The 9,616-nt window shown below is 38.7% G+C and overlaps 2 protein-coding genes across 6 annotated transcripts in view; both read left to right on the forward strand.

The window, feature by feature from the left end:
• MLIP (muscular LMNA interacting protein) overlaps positions 1-635 on the forward strand; it is a 104,034-nt gene extending 103,399 nt beyond the window's left edge. For all 5 annotated transcript variants that reach the window (XM_005427910.2, XM_005427911.2, XM_031062745.1 and 2 more), the window contains one exon: positions 314-635. The gene's annotated coding sequence lies outside the window, so the exon portion shown is untranslated. The remainder of the gene's footprint in view (positions 1-313) is intronic.
• A 7,129-nt stretch (positions 636-7,764) lies between these two features.
• Positions 7,765-9,616, forward strand: part of TINAG (tubulointerstitial nephritis antigen) — a 38,534-nt gene continuing 36,682 nt past the window's right edge. The window contains exon 1 of the mRNA XM_005427912.2: positions 7,765-8,156. Coding sequence (XP_005427969.1) covers positions 7,787-8,156 — 370 coding nt within the window. The 5' untranslated portion in view covers positions 7,765-7,786. The remainder of the gene's footprint in view (positions 8,157-9,616) is intronic.

A 9,616-nucleotide genomic window follows, 5' to 3' on the forward strand; every position in this document is an offset into this window, starting at 1 on the left:
TTACAGCTCTGTGAAAATTTAAGTCCCAAAAGCAGTTTGCCTCCGGCTGCTGCAAAGACAGGCAAACTTCTCACAAGATAAATCTGACCTGCCAGCTCTCATCTTCTCCCACAACTATAGGACAAAAGAGGTGGCTGAATATATCTTTTAAGTTGGTTTTTTAAAAATTTCTGTGAAACTATTAATTCTATTTGTTAGCCAGATCATCAGACTGTATAAATTAGGAAAACTAAGCGACCTCAGTGTGTGCTATGCGTCTTACTAATCTGTATTTTTGACAAATTGTGTTCATACAAAAAACCTTCTTTTGCAGCCCCAAATTAGGATCAAGAGCAAAAACTGAATTTTGAAGCCTGTTTCTATATTAAGAAGGAATCCACAGCACCAGTGTTATTTAAAGCACCATCAAAAAAAATGCTTATGGTATGCTAGTTGCAAGGCAGTAATAACAATGAAATATTCTTTCAAGAAATAATCTTATGTACTAGCATAATTAACTCCAGGGATATACACATGAATATGCCATTTCTTGAAGTGCTTGCTGATTTAAGAGATGCCCAATATAACACAGCATATTTTCTTTAGAAATAATATAAATGTTAAAATTAAATAAAGCTGTATTTTGTTGCAAAACATTTTTTGTGATTCTTGTTTTTACCCCTGTAAATCTGGCTCCATGGGTTTCAATAGCTGAGAAGAAATGCCAGCATTGCTGGGAAAGGAATGCTCCTGTGTGCTTTAACTTGGCAACATTTTGCCGCCACACAGACACTTGTGTTTTGTGAGGTAGTCCAGGGATTATTCACATTGGTGTCAGCACCCACAGCAGTCAGCAGTGAACATGCGCAGTGATTTTCCCCTGCCATGCAATATTCATAGCCCCTGTGACCCTGCCAGGTGCAGAGTGCAGGCAGAATTACCCTCTGCACTCCTGGAACAGCAGGAAGAAACATCGCTTTCCACTTTATGCTGCTGACTTTTTGATCTTGTGCTGCTTCCACATGACGTTGTACAGGCCTGGATCTTAAAGATTTTGCTTTCAAAATGAATTATGAAAGAGTAAGGAAGCTGGTTGCCCATGCTTGCATGAGCTACCTGAGTTCTCCCCAGTGTCTTGGTCCTTTGAACCACAAGTCAGCCCTCAGGTGACTCTGACAACAAGCTCAGGACCTTTGCATCACAGCCCTGTCCCAGAGTGCAGAAGATTTTCTCTCACAATGAATTGTGATAAAGACTGATAATTTAATGAGAATCCTCCTGTTTTCATTAAAATTAATGTGATGAACTATTTTATTAAATACTACAATAAGAAAAAACATTAAAACCAGTTTAAGTGGAATAGTCCATAGACTACTCAGCCTTTTGCCCTATTGGAACTGATGTTATTTCAATCCAGCCTGCTTTTAAGCTGTTGGACTCTGTAGCTGTGAAAACAGAAGAAAAGGTCAGCGATTAGTGAGTCTTTCCCTCTATAGGTAATATATAAATTTTTAAGAATATTGTGGAAAGATTGCTACACATTTAAGGGTGGTGTTTTTTGTATTAGTTTCTTTCTCAATGGAAAAACAACAGAATTGTTATTTTTACTGTATAGATCTTGTGAATGGCATACCTATTAACCAGGTGGTGGAAAACAACTCATTTCAGTGAGTTCAAGAGTTTTTGGGGACAGAAATCCTCACATATAAACAGAACAAAAAAGTATAGAAAAATTTTAAAAGTAGAAAATAAAATCATACATATAAAAACATCTATAAATGTGTTAAAAATACTGTAAGAGCTGTAATAGATCCACCCACTAAGGACCTAATAGTATTTCTTGGTTTCAGTAAAGCACTGAAGTGGGAAAAATTAATACTTAAAGCCATGTGATTCTCAAAAATCGTGTTCTAGAGGTTGCACAAAGGCATTTGTTTTGTTCTGAATTTGTTCCAATCCCAGATTTCTTTTCCTCTTGAATTTCATTTTTGTAGAGCCCAAATCCATTCTAGCATGTCTACCTGAGACAATTGTTCACACGACTTACGTTTAAGTTTAAATTAACCCATGAGACAGACTGAAGCCCACAGGTGAAAGGAACACAAGCAAGAGAAGGAACTACTGGGATTAGAGGAAGAACAAAGGAGAAATCCTTTTGCTTACCTCTGGGTTTGTGATTTTGTTCATCAGTGTGTACTTTAGGAAAGAGTTTCCCTCTCTGTTCAAAAAGGTTCCATCTATGAATGAAAAATGAGATTATATTGGCAATCAGTTTCTAGGAATTGTGTCCTGGGAAACCAATGGAAAAAGTATTAAGAAAAAAAATCTTTAAGGAGAGATTATAAAGAGCAAAACAGCATGAAAAGTGATTGCCTTTTCTGTAGTACTGAAAGATTAATGGATGCTGCTTATTCAATAGTGTAATATATTTAATCCAGGTTCTGATGCCTTACCCTGATTTTAGTAATGATTTTCTGGTAAAATACACATTCCCAACAGGATCACATTGGCTGCATATCTTTACTGAGGGCTTATGATCCCCTTTTTGCCTCAAGTTCTCTTGCAGTCTGACATATACACCCCCTTCTGTGCATGCTTGTGGTGTTTCTTTTGTTGCTCTGTGCTGCAACTCAAGCTATCAAGAAAATTACTTATTAAAGTTGGCCCAAGTGGTCAGAAGGGAAATGTGGCTGGCACAATAGGTGTATTTGGACAGTGACATACTTGAGAAAATCTGGATGCTGCATCAGAATAAGGACAGCCCTTGGTCCCAGGGTTCAACTGGCTGACATCCAAAGCCTGGTTTGGTATGGCACAGATCTGTGGTCTGGACTCAGTTTTAATGAGAAAATTGCTTAGATCTCAGGGAGTTCACAAGGTGAAGCTATGCAAAATAAAAAAAGAAAAAGCACAGAGAGAAGGATTTTGTTAGGATGGAAAGATTAGCAACTCAGGGATAGAAAAGGAAAAAAAAAATCTGTACCTTAAAGAATAAAAAAAATCATTGAAAGCAGAGAATCAGAAAGTGGCAACAAGGCAACACTGAGGATCAGCCTATTAAAAGGATTAAGATACAGTCTCACTAGAAGCAGCTGAGTGAGCTGGGAGTGTTTAGCCTGGAGAAAAGGAGGCTCAGGGGAGACCTTATCACTATGAATACCTGAAAGGAATTTGTGGCCAGGTGGATGATCAGTCTCTTCTTCTAAGTAGCAAGTGATAGGATAAGAGTGGCCTCAGTTTGTACCAGAGAAGGTTTAGATTGGGTGTTAGAAAAAAATTTCTTCACTCAAAGGGTGGTCAAGCATTGAAATAGGCTGCTGAGGTTAGTGGTGGATTCACCATGCCAGGTACTGTTCAATAGGTGTTTGGATGTAGCACCTGGGGACATGTGATAGACTCTGTGATCTTAAATATCTTTTCCAAAATGAATGATCCTATGATTCTAAGATTCACTGGTGGAATCAGATAGGAGCATACAATTGAGATGAACACCAACATGTGAATAACTTGCTTGCAACACCAGCACAATACTTTCTGAGAGCTGATATTGTCAATGAAATACAGTACAATGCTTGTCTCCATCTTTGACTGGTTGACGAGGTTTGGGATTGGCAAATTCACAGTAAACATCACCTCTCTGAAGCTAAATGCAGCCATGCACAGGTTAGTATGTTCACAATAGTCTGCACTGATGGCATAATGAAGGTGGCATGTGGTCCATTGAGATGCCAAAATTTCTGCACCTGATTGTGTTTCTTGAGAGGTTCCTATTCAGGTATGAGCCACAGTGACTGCTGCTACCTGTTCTGTAAGTCCTAGTGAAACACCATTACGGAGAGCCCCTGCAATTGTAGGACTGCATGGACACTGTGCTGGTTCATGCACAGGGGCCCCCACTCTTCACAGGCTTCACTGGGCTGAGCCCAGAGTGGTCTGGCCTTACACAGCACAAGAGCATGGCTGGCAAGAAGAATGAGATGGCACCTGCTTCCTCAAGGCTGCCCAAGTGATGCAGCTGGCACAGGAAATATGCATGGTCAATTACTGTGCTGGGTAGGGCAAAAAGGCTATGAGGCCGTAACAACCACATAATAATGATGATAATAAGAATGATAATAATAATAATAATAGTAGTAGTAAACCATGTAATGTATATTTGTAACACCTAAAGTAATTTCCTTTTACCTGCAGTTGTTGACTCTGAGCTCTTGGGCATTCATGTGTGTGCATCTCTGTGTGTGAGAAATGGGATTTCTTTGGCATGCACAATTTGGGTCAGTTGCTCTTCCTCTACCTCCAGCCCTAAACCTGTTGATTCAAACATCTGATGAATTGGAAGAACTGGTGTCAGAGACTGTGAATAACAAGTCACACTGTGGCAGGGTGATGAAATCTGTCACATAAGTGACCATTATTCTGAGTTACATGTAGCTTGGATTAACATCATAAAACTTGAGATAGGCAGCCCTGAAATTTTGGATTAAAAGTGTCACTGCTTGCTACCACACTAACAACACACAGCAGTGAGCTGCAGGCTCTTGCCAAACAGGCACCCCCATTCCTATGCCTGCTGTAAACATACAAATAGTGAATTGACAGTGAGAAAATCACTTTAACACACAGCTTGTCTCTGCGTAAACACATCTAGGAGCTGGACATTCACAATTTGGGAGGATGAATCCTATTCTACCATTAGTACAAGGTAGAGACAACATGTTGTGGGATAATACTTTTGTTGAAACAATTTTGCCTAGAAAACTTTCACTGCATTGCAACCATTAATAAAAAAGAGGAGTAAGCATAAAGTACTGTGGCCATTAGAAATCAGTGGTGCATTCTGTGCCATGAGTCACCAGTTAAATTTTCTTTTGAATTCAACAAAAGGGATGGATGGTATCCTTGCAGAGTTTAAACTGGAGATAAGAAATTACATGGATTCTCTGATGCATTGAGTTGTGCCTCCTGGAAAATGACTGACTTGGGCTCTGGCATTGTGATTTCTTCCTTAATTGGCTCTTCATTTTCCTGGCAGAAGGTCATAGTACTGCAATTCCCCCTGCACAAGGATTGGCTCCAGTCTGCTTGGGGCAGCCAGGAGAAGGGAAGGTATCATGGTTATCTGATGGGGTGGGCTCAGCTGTCCATCCTGGGAGTCATCTTCAGCACCAAGAGTCTTGCCAGCGACTGCTATCCTGCACTTCTCTGAAGCTGATGAGATTATTATGATGCCCAGTAGGTCAGTCACACAAATTAGGACAGCTTTTGGAAGAAAGGCTGTGAAATAACCCTGGTGCAGCTTTAAAGAGATTCTTGGACATTTTAATGTCTTTTTTTTTTTTGATTTGTTACTCCATCAATCATTCAGTGCTATTAATATTTGAATTTCTGCCAAATGTGTGGTGTTTCCTGAAGCTCAAGAATAAACATCAAGAACTGCTGAAAGAGGAACTAGACAAACATTTTTGCACTTAACTGTGCCAACTAGAACTAATACTAAGACCCTAACTCAAAATCTTAGGACAGCTGTTATGCTTGGAACAGTCTAATCTTCAACAGAGAAAAGGATCACGTCCAGCTGTTTCTAAATTATTACAGATAAGTCAGTGCGAGCTTTCACACAGTGAAGACAGAGCTGCTTGCTTACAGAGGAAAATGCTAAAAAAAATCTATTTGCTGAAGCACAATGGAATAGTTTTGTGGGTTTTTAAAGATTTGATCAGAAACCATCAACTGAGAAAAATGGGTTATATCAACTTTGTTGGAAAACAAAGGGGCTTAGAACACAAGTTGATTTTTGTGTTAAGATTTGCTCAGAAACCATCAACTGAGAAAAATGTAAAACAAAGGGCCTTAGAACACAAGTTGATTTTTGTGTTCTTTTAAAGGAAATCTAACACCTGTGTAAATGAGCTGAAATTATTTCCAAGCAAATTCCTTGCCTCTGATTTATCATCAGCAGGTCTTTAAAGTTAAAAAAAGATATGCTTGTTCATTTAATCTGACTGACAGACATTTACCACATATTCTTTCTTATGCTTCCAGAGCAAGGAGATAACTAGATAAAAGAGTTTCTGAAGATTTGTAATACAAAGGAGATTTGAATTTTTCTAATGTCAGTGCAAATCAGAGGTCATTTTCTTGGAGCTGATAGAACTGCACAGATGTAAGGAAAAGAAATGAATTATAATTTCCAGAGAGCACTTCACTGTTTCCATGAATATATCCTTTCTCATCTCCCTCATATTTGTTGCATCATTGCAGTCAGTGACAGAATTAAGGTTGTGCAAATGTTTCTACTATGATCAAAAGAGAACCAACCAAACAAAAAAAAATGCAGAGCAAATTTGAAGGTTAAGATTTATGAACCATTAATGTGATGGACAGTGATTGCCTGTTGCTGACCTTGGCCTTTCTGATATCTTTCACACAGAAGATTGCCTGCAACAGAGAAAAATTAAATTGTGTGGTCAGAGGTAATTTTCCCTGATCTGCAGCTCCTTAGCTGTGACAAGGACAGTGTAGGAGGCAGGTCCAATAAAAGCACTGCTGGCAAGAAATTGTGTTGAAGATTTCCGTCTTCAATAAATGCACACACATTCTGCCTCTCTATGTCTCTGTCATTCATGGCAATGCATCCACGCTGGCTGTGCTTTCAAAAGTAGCTGCCCTTGGATGCTGTGTCTTCCCAAGCTGCCCAGCTGAAGTCACAACGGGAAAACCCCCCTTAATTCCCTAGAAAACAACCCACTATCAACTTCTGCAAGTTCCTCTCACTTACTAAGAAATGGAGACAGAAGGATGACTGGTTTTTACCTCTGCTTGTTCAGCTTTGGGGACTCAAACGGTCTCGTTCAGATCTGAAATTGGGTGTGGGGTTTTTTATTTCAGTTAAGCCTCATGTGCTATCTCTGGTAGAAATTTCAAAGTTCTTTGGTATTTTTTTCTGAATCTTTTTTTGGAAACAGTATCACGTATATTTCTTTAAGCCCTCTGTTCAAAAACCTGGAGATTACAGATCATGTAACAAAGGCTGTTAGACTTATCCTTGATATCTGCTTTTTGTTTTTTTGCCTTTTTTTGGTGAATATATAAATACAGACATTTACTTCTTAAATAGGAATGAACACTTATTAGTGGGTATTTATTATATTAATTAGAATGATTGCCAAGTCATTTTGACTACAGAAATGCAAACCTTAAAAGAATACCTTTGAGTAATGTTTTATACTGAATAACACCTGATGTTTTTTCTGAGTTTGCCCATAGTAAAACAGGTGAAAAAAGTGAAACATATAAGGCTAAGATAGATCACTGGAAATAAAATTGAAATGGGGGATGCAGGATAATTTTACTGCAGTGATGTCACCCTGCTTATCAGATAGGAAAATTTAGGTGAGATGTTAAGGTTTTCTAATCATGTGGAGCACATGCTGGTTATGGGAACACAAAAAGAAAGAGAGCTTCCTTTGACACCATGTACTCATTCCTCACATTGTTTTGATTTTAGAAGTCTGAAGTACAGAACTAAAATACTGGATCATGTATATTTTATATATGTTGAGACTTTGCTATAAACTTTCTCACTTGCAAGAGATCACACCAAAGTTTCATAATGAATACATAGTTGTGCATCTGTTTCCAGTACCTCTGTATCTTGGACAAATAAATCTGTTTACAACATATCTGACTAATAATTAACACATGCAGAGTCTTCCTGGAAAACTGTAGTCTGCAGCTTTCTGATCAGATTTCTTTTTGATTGCTGACTGGAGAACAAGCCTCAAAAGAGGCTTCTAGAGGCACAAGAATGTGGCACAAAATTCAGATATTGCTCTTATATTGCATTGCCAGTGAAGTTTCAATGACAAAACGTCTTGATTCTAGAAGAAGTTTCCCCAAAGGACTTTACTCTGTAAAAGACAGTGGTTCTGCTAATTGGAACAGGATTATAAGGAGCCTGTATCAGGGAAGTTCCTGCAGGATACGAGGCTGTTGCACAGGAAGAGATGATGACTGCAGCTTTACCATTGTCTCCAGAGGAGCTGTATGTTACTGTGACCAGTACTGCACCTCGGGCTCTCCAGGGCCTGTAGACTGCTGTACTGACTACTGGGATGTCTGCAACCACGCCGTGGAGCCCACCAGGTCAGAGGAGCCTTGGCCGCCTCCAGCATGGGGTAAGTGGAGACAAAATGCTCAGTTGGCTTTAGTGCATCACAGTGAAAATAAACATAGAAGTAAAATCCTGAAAAACTGACTAAAGTCATAGTGGACAAGGACACTGAGCATGAAACTGGAGTGAGAATTATACTTGCTGTTATTTCTTTGTCTCTAGGACATTAGTGTTGATTTCATAGTATTTCTCTTGGATAGAACCCCTGTTTTATTTGAAATTTCTCAAATAACCTCATTGGGTCAAAATTAGTGTAAACTGAAAAATTTCAATAGGGTTCCACAGATTAACATGAGATGAACTGCAAGCTCTAAATATTAGTACAAACAAATCATCAACAAAATGGAGGCTTATCCTGAATGATACTGCCCTGAGATGTTCTGCAATGCTTTTGATTCAGCACAGGTTTTCTGTAGGACACTGTTTTTCTGGCAACAGCTCAGGTGCAGGACTAAATGAAGGGATGTGCTTAGAACAATGAGTAGGTGAAGGGATGTGTTTAGAACAAGGATTTGTGGCATGTTTTAGTTTCTAACAAGTTAGTTTGCAGTGCAAGTCTCTCCAGGACTATTCTAAACTAAGTCTAATTATTTTTATCACTAAAGATTAAAAAAAATTTCTTTTTTTCAAACATCTGGTCCTCCCTTGGCTTGTGGATAGGCCAAATCTCTGCTGGTGGAGAAAATTTGGTGTTCTCTACATCTTTGGCCAGATTTGGTGTAGCTTCTTACTGTCAGTACACCAAATTTGGCAGAGGATGTAGAGAATGTCCTAAAGTTTTAAAAGCCTAAAATCAATAAAATACAACTGTGATTTTTAAAAATTAACTCTTTTTAATAACCTTGCTGCTTGCAGTTCAGCACTTAGAACACAAGCTCTTCAGGAGGCTGTGCTCTTAGGTGTGCAGCCAAAATCTGATAAATGGGAGTGACAGAAATGGTGCAAAACAAATTTAATTTTCCAAAATGTTTCTAACCAATTAAAATAATTTTCTAAGGCTCTGTGTAAATACATACATTTCTTTTCATTTTTATTTGGTGCAGTGATGTATATTATTTTTGACATGAGATTTTTGTTGTAGGCTCTACTTAAACATGCAGTTGTATTTCTGCCTACAGCTGAGAGCTGGTGAGTCTACTTTGGCAAACTGTCTCATGGAATTGAATCATTACAAAACCTGCAGCAGTTTGCCACATGGTCACTCCCACAAGTCTACCTCTAAAAGGTAGAAGTGTAACAGAAGGTTTAGATAAGGGAATAGGTGAGGGGTAACCTTTTTACTACTTTCTTAATTCAATTTTTTGCATTTGTGCTCACTGTTTGCAACCCCTAACATACCTGCCAGGGGTAGCAATTATATTTAAAGTACATTTACTTGTCCTATTGTCTTAGTTTAGAGCAAAATTTTGGGAGAGAGAGTCCCCAGAGGGGCTCTAGTAGGAAGATAAATTCAATCGGCCCCTC

This window comes from Geospiza fortis, unplaced genomic scaffold (assembly GCF_000277835.1).
Source record: "Geospiza fortis unplaced genomic scaffold, GeoFor_1.0 scaffold603, whole genome shotgun sequence".
In the NCBI taxonomy this organism is placed as follows: Eukaryota; Metazoa; Chordata; class Aves; order Passeriformes; family Thraupidae; genus Geospiza; species Geospiza fortis.